The sequence below is a fragment of the Heterocephalus glaber genome, unplaced genomic scaffold (assembly GCF_053883595.1).
Source record: "Heterocephalus glaber isolate CG9 unplaced genomic scaffold, H.glaber_assembly_v1.0 deba00001479, whole genome shotgun sequence".
NCBI lineage: Eukaryota > Metazoa > Chordata > Mammalia > Rodentia > Bathyergidae > Heterocephalus > Heterocephalus glaber.
Genome location: NW_028258316.1, coordinates 718,348 through 733,947, shown reverse-complemented (window position 1 = coordinate 733,947; position 15,600 = coordinate 718,348). Strand labels below are relative to the sequence as shown.

General features: G+C 57.9%; 3 protein-coding genes across 10 annotated transcripts; 2 read left to right on the top strand and 1 right to left on the bottom strand.

The window, feature by feature from the left end:
• Positions 1-3,201: 3,201 nt before the first annotated feature.
• On the top strand, positions 3,202-5,645 carry Tubb4b (tubulin beta 4B class IVb). 2 transcript variants are annotated; one of them, XM_004848744.4, is made up of 4 exons: positions 3,202-3,389; positions 3,695-3,803; positions 3,872-3,982; positions 4,433-5,645. In XM_004848744.4, the coding sequence occupies exons 1-4, from the start codon at positions 3,333-3,335 to the stop codon at positions 5,491-5,493; spliced, it is 1,338 nt and encodes a 445-aa protein (XP_004848801.1). In that variant the 5' UTR covers positions 3,202-3,332; the 3' UTR covers positions 5,494-5,645. The 2 variants fall into 2 exon arrangements, with proteins under 2 accessions (XP_004848801.1, XP_021117271.2); XM_021261612.2 differs by having other exon boundaries at positions 3,264-3,389; positions 3,872-3,992.
• On the bottom strand, positions 5,372-9,317 carry Cimip2a (ciliary microtubule inner protein 2A). Its single transcript, XM_087182644.1, is given in 8 exon segments — positions 5,372-5,740; positions 6,050-6,165; positions 6,459-6,553; positions 6,798-6,924; positions 6,999-7,133; positions 7,135-7,262; positions 7,340-7,554; positions 9,228-9,317. Coding segments are annotated over 8 exon segments (1,005 nt in total). The 5' UTR covers positions 9,314-9,317; the 3' UTR covers positions 5,372-5,637.
• On the top strand, positions 9,317-15,463 carry Stpg3 (sperm-tail PG-rich repeat containing 3). Of its 7 annotated transcripts, none has more exons than XM_021261610.2 (6): positions 9,317-13,856; positions 13,939-14,078; positions 14,174-14,305; positions 14,372-14,460; positions 14,802-14,940; positions 15,057-15,463. In XM_021261610.2, the coding sequence occupies exons 1-6, from the start codon at positions 13,765-13,767 to the stop codon at positions 15,188-15,190; spliced, it is 726 nt and encodes a 241-aa protein (XP_021117269.2). In that variant the 5' UTR covers positions 9,317-13,764; the 3' UTR covers positions 15,191-15,463. The 7 variants fall into 7 exon arrangements, with proteins under 7 accessions (XP_021117269.2, XP_004848798.2, XP_021117268.2 ...); XM_004848741.4 differs by having other exon boundaries at positions 14,679-14,940; XM_021261609.2 differs by having other exon boundaries at positions 14,802-15,463.
• Positions 15,464-15,600: the final 137 nt, after the last annotated feature.

Below are 15,600 nucleotides of genomic sequence, written 5' to 3'. Positions count from 1 at the left end.
GTGGTGGTCTCTCCCTAGACAGGGCTTCCAGGGAAGGGTCCCGCTGGAGCTGGAGGCGCGGCTCGATGCTGCCCCTAGCGGACACTCAGGGGCCAGGGGCAGGTGATATTCCTCCCTGCGGCCCTGGGGACAGTCAGCCTGTAGGGGGAGGCCTCTCACACAGGAGCTGGCCCACGAGGTGGAGGGGGAGCCCATTCGCGGCTGCAGGTGGAGGCACTGCCCCCCACCCCCGCGCCCAGGCCGGTGCTCGGAGGGCCGTGGCCTGGCTGGGCCGGCAGCGGCGGGGCGGGGTCCCGCTGTCCCTAAGGTGCCCCGCCCTGTCCTGCCCCACAGAACCTTGCGGAGGGCGGGGCTGTTTCCCTGGCGCCAGGGGGCGCTCCTAGTCCCCCGGGCTCGCTGAGGGATTCTCCCCGGGAGAGGATCAGGGCCCACCAGCCCCCCCGCCCCGCCCCTGCCCCCCGCGGAATGCCCAGAAGAGGCCGGGTGGTTCCCGCACAGGAAGGCTCATCTGCAGCACGGGTAACACCAGGGACACATCGAGCCTCCTGCCACCTCCAGGCCCACTCCCGCCCTAGCATCAGGGAAGGCTCGCCCCACTGCAGAACACTGGCAGTCAGCTGGGGACAGATCTGGTTGTCTTCCCACATCCTCTGCCACCGACCCAACGCCTAGGCCTCCCAGGACTGGGTTTCACCCTCTGAAGGAGGTGAGCCTTGCTCTGGGAGCCCAGGAGCGCAGGGTGGGCCGTGCCCCAGCAGATTCTGCAGGCTGGCCTTGGTCCTCCCCCATAGCAATTGCAAGTGGCTCCTGCAGAGCCAGCATCAACTCGTGGTGGCCTTTGGAGACAGAGCCTGGGTGCTCCCTGGGGAGACCTGCTGGGGAGGCAGAGAGGCCTTCTGAAGGGGGAAACACCAGGCAGGCACCTCTCCTTCCGGGACAACGGAGGCCACCTACAAAGGCTTGCAACAGGGTCCTTTAAGGCCTCACTGCTTGTCTGTCTGCTGCCCCTGCCAGGCGGTAACGCACCCTCCCACTGGGACCATGGCCACCAGTAAACAGAGCCTGCCTTGTGGACGCCTCAACAGCTGCAGGCTGGAGAGCCAGGCCAGGTGCCCAGCGCTCCCACAGCCCCTCCTGCTCACCTCCCTGCCCTCTTGGTTCTCTCTGGTGTTCATCCTGCCCGGGCCCTCCTGTCCCATTCTGTCCTCTCCCCTCCAGGCTGGATCTGACGGCCTCTTCTGCCAGCTGTGTGTACCACCGTCTTGTCCCCAGCCAGGATCCTCCTCGTGAGGGCAACCTGAGGGGCCAGGCAGACAGTCTGGCGCCAGGGAGAGCTCTGGCTCCCACCTGGGCCAATGATGCAAACTGTGTTTTGTAAACTGTAAAATGAGGGCGCCACCCTGACCTCCCAGCCCCGTGGGCACTGGTCAGGAAAGCGGGGCCCTTTTCCAGTGGAGGTGTGCCCTGAGAAGTGGCTTTGAGGGTGCAAGGACACTGGAGCCCAAACACCTCAAAGGGCAGCTGTGGCAGGGGTTTTGGGGAGTGGGGAAAACACTGGACTCCTCCCCGATTGCTGAAGGAGCTGTAAAGGCCCTCCTCGCCTACTGCTCGGGCAGATAAGCTACTGGGCAGGGCTGGAGTCGACTCCAGGACATGCTGTTCTGGGCACCAGGAGGATCCTGTGTACCCCACATGCCAATGTGGACTCCAGCCCTTCTTTGAGGAACAGACCCTATGTTGGCATGGTCACAGGAACCACGTCCCACTTCCTGGGCCAGTCTGTGGGAGAGGGGATGGAGACTCCAGCCCTGCAGGGACTACCTGGCTCGGTGACCTGCTGACTCACCCTCCTTGTCAGGGTACTACCCTGGCAACAGCCCCACCCACCCAGCTGCAGCTAGACCACTCTGGAGTGGACGTGAGCGTGGCCTGCTACTTTCTCTACACTTGATGCCGCATGTCCTGGCAAGTTTTCCCGAGACAGTTCCGGTCACTGGATATCGTAACTGTGGTATCATGCATTTTGTGGTAAGGGAGGAGGTGCGCTTCCTCCAAGAAAATAAATATGTAGGGGCCGGGGATTTAGCTCAGTGGCACCGCGCCTGCCTGGCAAGCCCAAAGTCGTGAGTTCAATCCCCAGTACCAAAATAAAAAAAAAGAAAAGAAAGGAAAGAAAGAAAGAAGGAAGGAAGGAAGGAAAGAAGGAAAGAAGGAAAGAAGGAAAGAAAGAAAGAAAGAAAGAAAAGAAAAGGAAAGGAAAAATATGTAAATATGTAAGCAGGTGCTGCCTCCAAGTCTCTGACTGCAAGGCAGAGGGGCAAGTCCACCCAGACCGCCAGCCTCAGCAGGGTTAGACCCCATGGTGTGATCTGCTCCTTTAAAAAACACTTTAAAGTGAAAGGCAAAGGTACTGTTTTCAAAGCCGATTAAAGGGCCAACTGCATGTATTTCCTCCACACCCGTTTTCCCTCTCGAGGACAAAGCGCTTCGTGGCCCGGCATGCTGGTCGCCCGTCTCCACGCAGCCCCGGCTCCTAGGCGACAGGCGCCCGGCCAGAGCCGTCTCCACAACACGGCGCGCGGGCAGGCGCGCGCGGTGGGGACCGCGTGCACGGGGCGCAGGCGGGGACAAGGTGAACCCACGGCAGCCCGCGTCTCTTTCTTGGCGTTGGTGGCCCGCACCTCGCCTCGCCTAGGAGCCACCTGGGGCCCGTAATGCGCCCCCGAGCTCAAGTGCGTCCCCACTGTACCGCCCCGCCAGCCCCCATGAGGCGTAGCTCCGCCACAACTGCTCTCTATAAGACGTGGGCCGGACCCATTAGGGCTGTGGAGTCCGCCCAGGCCCGCGACTCAGACCGCAACCTCGGCCGGAAACCCGCGTCCCGCGCCCCCTCCCCGCGCGCGCCTCCCGCGGCACTGCGGCGGTTACCAGGACGCTAAACCGCACAGCCAATAGCATCAGCCTGTCGGCGTACTCCTGGGAGACAGCCAATGGGAGAGTAAATCAATCATTTGAAACTTCCAATGAGCAAAGCACTGCAGCGCAGGGGGCGGGAATGTGATAGGAAGATCAGCAGCCGTGGCTGACCAATAACAAACAGATATCGATAGAAAGGCGGGCCTTAGGTGGCTCGATTGACGGAAAGTTAAATCAATAGGATGAGAGTGTTCGCCGGCCTCGTTCTGGAAGTCCAATCCGAGGCCAGCGGAGGCGGGCGCCGCTGGTATATAAGCACTAGCAGTGCGTCGGTTGTGACACTGTGAGCGTTTGCTTCTCTGCACCTGTAGTAGTACTTTAACGCTTTAGCTGTCGCCGACGCCGCGGTCGTCACCATGAGGGAGATCGTGCATCTGCAGGCTGGGCAGTGCGGGAACCAGATCGGCGCCAAGGTGAATGGTCGGGACACGCAGGCCGGGCCGGTCGGACGGGACCGGTCCGGTCCGCGGGCGGGCTGGAGGGCAGGCGGGCAGGCAACTGGGGGAAGATGGCGGCAGCGGCCGGGCGGGCGGCGTCCCGCATTGCGGCCCCGGGTAACTCTGGCCTGGCCGGGACCGCGCAGGGTCGTGCTCCAGGCTCCGGGCGGCCGGCCGCGCAGGTGGGGGGAGGGGAGCGCGCCGCGCCCATCCGGGGCGGGGCCGCCCCTGGGCGCACCGGCCGCCGTGACTCAGCCTGCGCCCTCCCGCGTCCCTCGCAGTTCTGGGAGGTGATCAGCGATGAGCATGGCATCGACCCTACCGGCACGTACCATGGAGACAGCGACCTGCAGCTGGAGCGCATTAACGTGTACTACAACGAGGCCACCGGTAAGAGCTCCCGCCCCCGCCCACGTGCGGCCCGCAGGCCTCCCCTCGCTGACACCCGACCTCCCCAGGTGGCAAGTATGTGCCCCGCGCCGTGCTGGTGGATCTGGAGCCCGGCACCATGGACTCTGTGCGCTCGGGGCCCTTCGGGCAGATCTTCAGGCCTGACAACTTCGTCTTCGGTGAGTGCAGGTGCGGGCTGCGCGGCCCAAAGGTCCAGGGGCTGCTCCGAACCAAGGTTATGGCTTTTGTTTTGGGGGGCTTTTTTTGGTACCGGGGATGGAACTCGGGTCCTTGAGCTTGCCGGGCCGGCGGCGGTTCTTAGCTTTTGAACCCAGTAGCTGGGAGCCCATAGGACATTTTCTTGCCTTCTGAGTCACTCAATCCCCTTACCTAAAGCGGCTTTGGGAGGAGGGCCCAGCTGTCTGCCTGCAGGCTGGAAGAGGTATATGTAATCTTCTTGCCGTCTAGATGGAAGCTTTGGCTACTCTCGTCCTTGGGAATTGGCAGGGGTTTGCTGAGCTGTCTTCTGTTTCTCACTGTCAGGGTCCATTTGCCCTGCTTGTGGGGTTGCTCGGGTGTTGGTCACCGCTTTATCTGGCTCGAGTGTGACCAGCTGTGGTCTCTCCCAGGTCAGAGTGGTGCTGGGAACAACTGGGCCAAGGGCCACTACACGGAAGGTGCAGAGCTGGTGGACTCCGTGCTGGATGTTGTGAGAAAGGAGGCGGAGAGCTGTGACTGCCTGCAGGGTTTCCAGTTGACCCACTCCCTGGGTGGGGGGACTGGGTCTGGGATGGGCACCCTCCTCATCAGCAAGATCCGGGAGGAGTACCCAGACCGAATCATGAACACATTTAGTGTGGTGCCCTCGCCCAAAGTGTCGGACACAGTGGTTGAGCCCTACAATGCCACCCTCTCAGTCCACCAGCTAGTAGAAAACACAGATGAGACCTACTGCATTGATAATGAAGCCCTGTATGACATCTGCTTCAGAACCCTAAAGCTCACCACACCCACCTACGGTGACCTGAACCACCTGGTGTCTGCCACCATGAGTGGGGTCACTACCTGCCTGCGCTTCCCTGGCCAGCTCAATGCTGACCTGCGGAAGCTGGCTGTGAACATGGTGCCATTCCCCCGCCTGCACTTCTTCATGCCTGGCTTTGCCCCCTTGACCAGCCGGGGCAGCCAGCAGTACCGTGCCTTGACGGTGCCTGAGCTCACCCAGCAGATGTTTGACGCCAAGAACATGATGGCTGCCTGTGACCCCCGCCACGGTCGCTACCTGACGGTGGCTGCGGTGTTCAGGGGCCGCATGTCCATGAAGGAGGTGGATGAACAGATGCTTAATGTCCAGAACAAGAACAGCAGCTATTTTGTCGAGTGGATCCCCAACAACGTGAAGACAGCTGTCTGTGACATCCCACCCCGGGGGCTAAAAATGTCTGCCACTTTCATTGGCAACAGCACAGCCATCCAGGAGCTGTTCAAGCGCATCTCGGAACAGTTCACAGCCATGTTCCGGCGCAAGGCCTTCCTGCACTGGTACACGGGCGAGGGCATGGATGAGATGGAGTTCACCGAGGCGGAGAGCAACATGAACGACCTGGTGTCCGAGTACCAGCAGTACCAGGACGCCACGGCCGAGGAGGAGGGCGAGTTTGAGGAGGAGGGCGAGGAGGAGGTGGCTTAGAGCTGTCTGTTAGCTGGTAAAGTGTGGAAGCGGCGTGAACTCTTTATTCGCCCACAGTCTGCTCTGATAGCCCTGTCTCACTGTGTGCACTGCTGTCCTTGTCTTGACATCACATGCTGTACAGACACCACCATTAAAGCATTTTCATAGTGTGTGGTTTCGCCTCTCGAGTCCCTTCTGATAGGCCTTGCGAGTGCTGTTGCCGAATGTCATTGCATGGCTGCAAAGCAGCAAGGCTTCAGCTGAGCTGGGTTTCCCACGTGCCTGGGGTAAGCATGCAGATGACCAAGGGGCTGCTCAGGAGTTTGAGGTACCCCTGGGTTACAGGCTTCAGCCTCTGCCTTCTGTGGAGGACCAGATAGCCTCTGCCTAGGAATTCACAGGAGGGGCTGCCGGGCTCCTTAGGGAGTGGGACTGGAAGAGGTGGGCAAAACTCAGTGGGTCTGGGCACAGTGCCCTGCAGTGAAGGGTGGATCAGGGTAGGGCCCCAGCCACCTTGACCTCCCTGTGGCAACCTGCTGTGTCAGAAGGTCCTTTTTCGGGAAGCTGTGCTCACGGGACGAAGCCCATGTAGAAGGGGAGCAAGCCCTGGCCGCTGTAGATGGTGGTGTGGGGCCAGTGTGTCCTGGGCAGCCTCTTCCCCAGTGGACAGACAGGGTTTCTGGACAGGAACTGAAGAGTGGCAGGTGCTGGTGGGTGCTGCCCTGCCTTTCCACCCCCTGGTAACCCACAAGCAAAAGGCCTGGGGCTGGCTTAACCCCAGGAAAAGGGGCCAAGTTCACAGGTATCTGAAGATGTAGGGCAAGGAACCAGGCCTTGCTAGGTTGGGGGCAGGCCCCCTCCCCAGGCCTCGAAGATGCCAGGGAGGAGTGGAGACCCACTGTGTGCATCCTTCAGCTACCTAAAGCTGGTGTGTGGGCACCTGCTGGGGACCTGGCCACAGGCCCTGGATGGTGCTCTCCTACCTGGTTCTTGTCGAACTCGTCCATAGCTTGTGTGACTTCATCACGGTAATTCATCCCCATCACCCAGGTGAACTGGGGGATGAAGCCAGCATAGCCTGGGGGAGGTGTGGGATCAGTGTCCCCCTCAGGCCTTCTGGGTAAACCCACCTAACCGTAACCAGGAAGCCCATCAAGCTCCTTTGTTAATGGTGACTGTCTTGAGACCACGGGGGAACAGGTGGGTAGGGGGAAGGAAGCTGGGCTGGGGAGGCCAGGTGTTTCCAGAGTGGGAAGGCACTGGGGAGAGCCCTGTCCCTCGTCGGTTTTGCCTGGGCCTCTGGAACCCCATGGGGGAAACACCTGAGATTGCTTTTCTTTGGATCAGGTTGGGGTGGTCCAGCTGGGGCAGCCCCTGGAACCTATCCACATCCAGTGTCTCCAGCTGGTGGGCTGAGGGAGGATGCTCATCCCTCCTGCAGTGGTACAGCTGCGAGGGGAGGGCCAGGTCAGTGCCCAGCCCCCACCTGTGTAGGGTGAGGCCCAGGATAGTGTCTGAGTTACCTGGTGCTGCCTGGAGGTCCCATTGACAGGGTTGGCACTATTCCAGGCCTCTTTGCCATATGCCAGTCTCAGGCCCGGGTGTCCCGTGTCACTAGAGACCCCCTTTCTGACTGGTGGGCACGGAGGGTAGGGGGGCATAGGGCATAAAGCCAGCGGCCAGCGCAACCTGTCTGGATGTGTTCTCTGCTCCCTCTGGGCCCTGGGCGTCTACCTCCTGCGGTGGCAGCTTGCCCAGGATCTCGAAGTTCCTGTAGGGCTTCAGACCTGCACAGACAGGTGGCGGTAACCACGTGGGCAGGAGGGCGGGTCATGAGGACAGGGCGGGGGAAGGGGCTGCTCACCCGTGTAGTGGGGGGTGTGGGGCTCAGCCAGGTCCCGGCAGGAAACCCAGGGCGGCTTGGACTTGCTGAAATCCTCGGTGAACTTGGGCTTGCATGTGGGAGACAGCACGGAGCAGGGGCTTTTCCGCACGCTGGGGTCTGTGAGCAGCTGTGCTGTGGTGCGCCCATAGGTGTTCCCCACCTGGTAGCGCAGCTGCGGGTAAAAGCCAGCATAGCTGCGGGGAGAGGAGAGGGAGGCAAGGCTGGCCCAGCACGGAGCAGGGCCTGTGGGCAGGAGGCCGGCCCAGCCTGCCTGCTGCTGGGCTGCTGTTGACGCAGGGCAGGGCACCCGGCCTCTGCGAGCCTGTGAAATGGAGGCAGTGGAAGCCACAGCCTTCCCAGGCTCTCAGGGGTAGCACCTGCCCCACTGAGCACGTGCTGGCCCGGAGGAGAGCTGCACCCGCGTCACCATCGGTGGCTGCCACCCTGGGGTGGCTGTCCTCCAACCCGCCACCTTCCCTGCTTACTCAAAGGACAAGGGAAACAGAGCTCTGCCCCATGAAAGCAGGCACAGGGACTGACAAATCCCGGCAAGGGGCCCAAGTCTGGGGAGCCCAGCAGGAAGGCAGGGTGTGGAGTTTGGCCTGGGTCTCTGCCACCCCAGGAGGCCACAGCTAACTAGACCAGGGCTCTAGGGCCGGGCTTCGAAGGGGAATGTCCTTTAGTTACATGAAGAAGGACGGGGTCCCCGGTGGGCAGGTAGCCAGTGGTTTAACCATGCTGGGGCAGGGGCTGTGTGGTCACCCAAGGAGGGTAAATTGTCTTTTTGGAGACAGGTGGTCTTGAACTCCTGGACTCTAGAGATCCTCCTGCCTCACCCTCCTAAGTAGCTGGAACCGCAGGCTCACACCTCTGTGCCTGGCTGAATTGTTTTTCTTTCCTCTTCCTCCCTCCCTCTGCCCCCGTCTTCCCTTCTCCCCCACCCTCTCCCCCCCTCCCCTCCCCTGTTCTCTCTGTTGTGTGGTACCAGGGAGCAAAACCAGGCCCTTGTGTGTGCTGGGCAAGCATTTTACCCCTGAACTATGCCCCTAGCCAGCATTGTTGTGGTCCCCCCCCATATTCCTTACCTTCTTTTGCCAGTATTTGGGATTGATCCTCAGACCTTTTCATTTTTTATTTTACTACTACTACTATTATTATTATTATTATTATTATTATTTGGGTACTGGGGATCGAACTCGGTTCCTTGCGCTTGCCAGGCAGGCAGCAGAACCACTGAGCTAAATCCCCGGCCCCTTTTTTATTTTTAGTTTTGAGGCAGATTCTCACTGTCACTGAATTGCCCAAGCTGGGCTCAAACTTGCAATCCTGCTTCAGCTTCCCAGAATGCTGGGATTGTAGGTGTGCACCACCATGCCTGGGTCCGAATTCTTTTTTCTTTTCTTTTTAAAACTGGCACCAAGGCCACCCCAGGCCTGTTAGTTGAGAAGGCTGAGGGTCCGCGTCAGTGTCAGCAACCCCAACTTCCCGTGGTTAAAAGGCGGCCTGGGCCTCATATCCTGTCCTTGTCTTATGGGTCGCACAGAGCGATGTGCTCTTCCTTGGGGAGGACCTAGTGAGGCGGCTCCCTGAGGTCCTCTAATTTGGGAAGCTCTGTGGGTGTCTGCCGTTTGTTCTGCCAGCTTCTGCCAGCTGTTCATCTGCCCCAGTTTCTGCTTCTGATGGACGTACCGGCCACCTGGTTCGGCGTCTGAGCTGGGCGGGACGGGGTGAGGCCTGGGCCTTTGCCGAGCCCAGCTTTCCTGAGCTGCGTTTTAGCCCTCAGGGACCTCAGTCTCCACTCCGGTGACCCTGATCTTCAGCCCCTCAGGCTCCTGGGGTCCAGGTTAGGCCCCTCCCTTCACCCAGCCTCCCCACAGGGAGGGCTCCCAGCTCTTAGCCAGGGACATAGTGAGGTTCTGGTGTGAAGAGGGTGTGTTTTGGAGTAGCTGTCATGGTGCCTTAGCTGTGCCCTCGCTGGCTGGGCCCCTTCTGCCTGAGAGGAGTCCTGCTCCCTGGCAACCATTGTGAAGGGACCAGGCCAAGTGTTAACCCTGTGATGTCTCACAGGTGGAACCATGAGGACCAGTCAGTCCAAGTGGGCCTGGAAGGGAGCCCTGCCCACCACAGAGCTCCAAAACGGACAGGGAAAGGCTTGGATTCTTGCTACCCACAAGGCCCAGGCCCTATGTGAGAAGGAGAGCACCCCGGGAGAGGCTGGCCCCCTACTCCCTTCCATGATGAGGCCTGGGGTTTCCTAGCTGGACAGCTGTGGAGTCTTACCCAGAACAGGGTAGAGGTGTGATCTGAATACACCGTGAAATGCCCACATACAAAAAGTTTATGATAGTGAAAGACACATTGACAGCAACTCCTGCACCCCTAACCACTGAACACAGATCCCATCCTCGTCACTTTTTTTTTTTTGAGACTAGGTCTCACTATAAGTAGTTCAGGCTGGCCTTGAACTCAGGGTGATCGTCCTGCTTCAGCCTTCCGAATGCTGAGATCACAGGCATGTGCCACCATGCTGGGCTTCTTGCCACTTTGTTTTTGTTTTTGTTTTGAGATGGTGGGGCTGTAGCTTGGTTTGTTTTTTGAGGCGGGGCCTTGAACTCACTGTGTAGATCAAACTGGGCTTGAACTCATGAGGATCCTCCTGTCTCAGCTTCCCAAGTGCTGGGCTGACAGGTGTGAGCCACCTGGCCTGGCTTCTTGTCACTTTCTAAAGTAGTCCTGAGTGTCTTTACAAAGTATGATCAAAAATTCAATGAATGCTGCTGCTGAGCACCATCCAATGGAAAAGCAGGTTCATAAAAGCATGACAATGTGTCCTCATCCATCATATTTCCTAAATCTGGCACATGCACCTTCTGGCTCTTTCCTAAAGTCAAAATGACCATGAACGATTCACATTTGTGCCAGGCTGAGGCAGGACGATTGCCATAAGTTTGAGGCCTCCCTGGGCTACATAGTGAGTTCAAGGCCAACCTGAACTACATAGCAAAACCTTGTCTCAAAAAATTAAAAAAAAATTCACATTTTGTTTTGTTTTGTTTTTGGCAACGGAGATTGAACTCGCGACCCTGTGCTTGCGAGGCAGGTGGCAGAACCACTGAGCTAAATCTCCTGATAAAAATTCACATTTTGAATCAATTCAGGGCATCAAGGTAGCTATGACAATATAACTAAAAACACCCATGAAAGGGCCAGGGGCTTAGCTCAGTGGTTTTGCTGCCTGCTGCGCAAGCGCAAGGACCCAAGTTCGATCCCTGGTACCAAAAAAAAACCCCAAAACAAACAAACAAATAAAAACACTCATGAAAGAGGACTCCAGAACCGCTTCAGAAAGTGGCAAGAATGATGGGATAAGTTCGTTCAAAGTGAGGGTGTGTGTTTTGAAGGGGATTAACGATGTATCTTATTATAATAATTTTTAAAAATTTAAACATTCACTGTATTTTTTAATCACACTTGTAATTCCCATTTTAAGCAAATCCTTTTGAGAACTTTCTATCCAGACCATCACGTCATCTGCAAGAGGGACTGTGTGAGTGCTCCCTGATCAGTGTGCAGCGATCCAACTCAGGACCTTTCACTTTCGAGCCAGGCAGCGGAACCACTGAGCTAATTCCCTGGCCCGTTTTGAGAACTTTCTAACCACAAAAATGAAAATATAAAGAAACAAATTAACAGGTTCCACTCTACTTTTTTTTTTTTTGAGACAGGGTCTCACTTTGTCAATCAGGCTGGCTTTGAACTCATTATGTAGCCCAGGCTGGCCTTGAACTCATGGCAATCCTCCTGCCTCAACTTCCTGAGTGCTGGGATTACCTGCATGCATCACCATACCCAGCTCTTACATTTGCGGGGGGTGTACTGGAGATTGAACTTGGATCCTTGCGCTTGTAAGGCAGGCAGTGGAACCACTGAGCTGAATCCCTGGCCCAAGTCTTCCATTTTTTTTAAAAAAAAAGCATATGGGATGCCTTGCAATCACAAAGTCCTGAGTTCGATCCCTGGTACCAGAAAAAAAATTTAAAAAAATTTTTTTAAAGCATATATAATTCTGAAAGAAAAGTACAAACTAGAAGAAAAGTTTGCCATGGTTGCCAGCAAATATCAGCACAAAACTTTTTCATAAAATAACGTGAAAAGTGGGTGTCTTATATTAAAATGCAAAGCATAATATGAACGTTCTAAGGGAAAAAACCCAGCCACTAAATGCATGAAGGTAAGATTGAAAGTGGACCAAATAGGGTCAGGGATTTAGCTTAGTGGTTTCGCCGCCTACTGAGCAACCACAAGGACCTAAGTTTGATCCCCGGTACCAAAAAAAAAAAAAAAGATAGAAAGTGGATCAAATAAATGCTGATCAAATGCCACTAATGGCTGGAGCTGCCTTTGGGAGCACAGTATTCTCAGGGGGCTAGGTATGCACAAGACACTGCCTCCATCTGGGACCTGTCTGCCAGGATCCCTGGCCGGAATCTCATTCACCACAGCAGTGTTTGCCATAGGGACTGGATAAGGACAAAGCCTTCCTTACAAAATCCCACAGCGGTTACATTTACAGCCGCTGCTAATTGGGTTCTTAAAGTGATATAGGGCACATGATAATAGGGATGATATATGGACTGCTAAATAATATAAGGGAAATATCATAACTCCCAACCTGCTCGATGTCTGATATGCTGAGTGTGTGTTCTCTAAAATCAAAGAATGAATTCTAGGAACAATGGAGGTTAAGAGTAGAAAGAATTTATTGACAGAAAGATAGCTTTTCTTTTTTTTTCCAGAAAGATAGCTTTAAAAAAAAAAAAAAAGAAAGATAGCTTTTAAGAGAGACAGAAGGGGGGCTGGAAAGTGGTCTGCCCGTGACCCCCACTTCTCAAGGGTGTTTTACAAAGCAAAACCACGAGGTGAGGCAGGTATAAGGTGGGACAGAACTATGGTCAACTAATAAGATTACAAGTAGGGTTGCTTATGTAATATTGATTAATGGGGATCAAATGGAGAAGCAAGTCAGGTAGCAAGCGTGCATGGACTAAACAAGGACTTTTCCATGAAGGAATGGGCTAGGGAAGTTTTCATTAATTGATGCCTATTTAGAAAATCAATCACTGCTGTTCATTCCTAGAAGAAATGTGTAGGGGTAGTTAATTTTGTCTCAAAGCCTGGCCTTCAATGAATGCACCTCCTGCCACAGTGGTAATGTGTTCTTATCTTCTGCACTGACTTCTTCCAGGGCCTAGCCTTGTCTGCCTGCCTATAATTTTTTTTTTTTTTTTTTTTTTTGGTAACTGGGATTGAACTTGGGTCCTTGTGCTTGCGCAGCAGACGACGAAACCACTGAGCTAAATCCCTGGCCCCTATAATGTTTTTTGACTTGTTTTTTTTTTTTTTTTTTGCAGTACTGGGGATCGAACTCAGGACCTTGCGCTTGCCAGGCAGGTGGAGTGCCACTGAGCTACAGCCCCAGCTATAATGTTTTAAACTAGCTGTCTACAGTAAAAGGAGCTCGAGGAACATTGGGGGCCCTGGGGGGCTGGCAGCGTGGGAGCCCTCCCCAAATCAAATGTATTTTTATCCCTCCCAGTCCAGCAGCACTGGTGCTGGCAGAGAGGGATCAGGGGAGGAGGTCTAGTCAGGGTGGAGGAAGCTCTGTGACTCTGTGACCTTGGCTGGGGCCAAGGTCAGGGCTGGCAGCCCAGCCAGCCCAGCCGGAGGCCCCTGTTGGAAAGCCTGATGCCCAGATGGGCTCTTGCTCCCTCCAGCTCATTAACCCTTGACAGCTCAGCTGGGCAGCCCAGGCCATCTGCGACTCCTTCTGCTGCACTTCCGGCCTCTGTTGCCCCACACAGAGGACAGGACTCATACCCAACCCCGGCAGGGTGGGGGTCAGGTCCAGAGCCAGAGCTGCCCTGCTCCACTCTGCTCATGCCTGGGTTTCCTACTGGGCAGCAGCTCCAGTTCTTCCAGCCTTCCTAGGTCACCCCTCCTGACCCACCCAGGGGGCGTCCTGAAGGACCTGGACAATACTCAGGGGTCCTCTCCCCCTCTCCAACCCCCCCCCCTTAGCCAGGGCCTCAGACCCCCCCCAAGGCCAGCTAGCGCTAGTGTGGACCCCTGACTCTAGGAAACCCCAGAGTACAGAAGAAAGGGTTTGGACAAGCAGGGAGGTTATTATTATTATTATATTATTATTATTCCTGGCAGGTTGGGGGTCCTGTTGACACACCCAGCAGGCTGGGGAGGGCGGCTGTGGCTGGGGTCCCTGGGGCAGCCCCTGTGGAGCTGGACAATGCTCCTTCCCTACGGTGCTCTAGGCAATCAAGGGGGCTGTGACCTGCCAATGAGGTCACAGAGCCCCAAGGTGCCCTCAGGGAGAGAGCCCAACCCTGGGTATGAACTTTGACCAGAAGGCCGTGAAATTCCTGGCCAATTTTTACATCAATGGAGGCAAACACTGGACGCATGGCCCCCTGAGACAAAAAAGGTAACCTTAGGAGGCATGGATGGGTGGCTGCAGCCTGGGGCAGGCGGCAGGTAGCTGAGTGGATGCCCTGGTCTGTTTGTAGGCCCGAGGCCGCCCTACTGTCCTGGGATGCGGATGAGAAGAGTCCCACCAGCCCGAAGAGGACCCCAATGGGCTGGAGGTCATTCGTGGGGTCCACCGGGGAGTGCCCGCTCACCCGCACCCGGACCCTACGGGGGCTGCGTGAGTGAGGGTCCTGGCTGCACCCCCAACCGGTGTGGGAGGGGGACAGGGGCAGCCTGGGGGCGCCAGACCCAGAGCTCACCCTCCCACCCCAGTGCTGGAGCAGCGCCCCCCGCTCCTGGCCGACCCCGACGTGCCGGGCCCAGCAGAGTACGCGCCCAGAGCCTTCTTGCGGGAAATCTGCCCGCACCTTCACTACAGCATCGGCTGCAGGCACCCGGGCCCAGGTACCTCCCTGCCTCACCCAGAGGGGGCCCCCCCGGGAGCCCTCACTGACTCCCTCGACCCCGTAGACAGCGGCGGCCGCAGGGCGTGGCACAGCGCGTGGCTGCAGAGCGAAAGCCCCTTCACGCGGAAGGTGGACTTCAACCTCGAGCGCCAGGTGGGGGAGGAGGGCGGGGGAGGAGGGCGAGGGAGGAGGGCGAGGGAGGAGCCGGGGGCCGAGTGGGTGGGGCCAGGCAGGGGTGGAAACGAGCGGGATCTTCGGGCGGGGGTGGGGTGGTTGAGGGAGGGGCTAGGGCGGGACGGGGCCCCCGGGGACAGGTAGGCGGGCCGGGCCGTCCAGGCCGGGAGCCCCTGTAGCTTCCCCTCCGTCCGCAGTGGCCGTCGCCCGCAGATCACGTGCCGCCCAGCCCTCCCGTCGGCCCCGCTTTCAGCTTCGGGGTCCGTGCGCGCCCGGGTCCGCTTCGCGTCCAGACCCCCAGTGCACGATTCCTGGTACAGGGTCCCCCGCGGGTCCCCGGCGAGCAGCGGCCAGGCCCCACCGCCTACGACGTCCGCGCCGGGTGTCGCCTGCAGCGCCCTCTCCCGCCCGCCTTCTCCAGGAGCGGCTCGCCCGCCTTTGCCGCAGGGCTGCGCGCCTGTAAGGAGGTCCGGGGGAGGCTGGGTCTGGCCCGGCCCTGCTGCGCGCGCACGGGTGGGGCGGGACTAGGTGTGGGCCGTGCTGTGCTCGTGGGCTCCCAGGCCCTCTCTCTGCAGCTTGCACGCCTGGTCCGGCCGCCTACCACGTGGAGGACTGCTACGACTCGCGCTTCCCCTCCGCTCCTGGGGTGGTCATCCAGGGTGTACGCAGGCCCAAGCGCCACGACACGGGCCCTTTCTGCGCGCTCTAGGGCCCGCTGGGCTCTGCCGGCCCTGCTTGTCACCTAGTGGATCCCCGGCTTCCCTGGGCCTCTCCCAGGCCTCCCGCTGGACGTGGTTGTGGCGCCCCAGGCTGGACCTGACCCCTGGGTGCCCCTGACCTACCCTCCGACTGGGGACTCTGCTGTGGACTTCGGGAAGGAGAGCCCAGCCCAGAGCCCCCACCTGCCCACCCCCTGCTCTACTGAGATGGAGAACTCGGTGTGTGTCTAGCTGCTGTCCCCTTCCCAGGGGGCTGTCCTGAAGATGTGGCCTGCTGCTTCCCTGTCATTTCTAGTTTTTCCTGTGTGGAGGTTTCCATTTGGCTGATCCTGCAGGGAGTACTTTCCTCTGTAGGGACTGGTGTGGCAGCCTGGGGCTGACCTGGAGATTCCAGGCCTGG

What these genes read in the sequence shown, in the direction of transcription:
- Stpg3 (XM_087182634.1), top strand. Translation starts at nt 13,765, where the DNA reads ATGAACTTTGACCAGAAGGCCGTGAAATTCCTGGCCAATTTTTACATC. An exon ending in GGCCCCCTGAGACAAAAAAG is followed by an intron (nt 13,857 to 13,938) that starts GTAACCTTAGGA and finishes GTCTGTTTGTAG; the next exon opens with GCCCGAGGCCGCCCTACTGT. An exon ending in CCGGACCCTACGGGGGCTGC is followed by an intron (nt 14,079 to 14,173) that starts GTGAGTGAGGGT and finishes CTCCCACCCCAG; the next exon opens with TGCTGGAGCAGCGCCCCCCG.
- Tubb4b (XM_004848744.4), top strand. Translation starts at nt 3,333, where the DNA reads ATGAGGGAGATCGTGCATCTGCAGGCTGGGCAGTGCGGGAACCAGATC. An exon ending in GTACTACAACGAGGCCACCG is followed by an intron (nt 3,804 to 3,871) that starts GTAAGAGCTCCC and finishes CGACCTCCCCAG; the next exon opens with GTGGCAAGTATGTGCCCCGC. An exon ending in GCCTGACAACTTCGTCTTCG is followed by an intron (nt 3,983 to 4,432) that starts GTGAGTGCAGGT and finishes GGTCTCTCCCAG; the next exon opens with GTCAGAGTGGTGCTGGGAAC.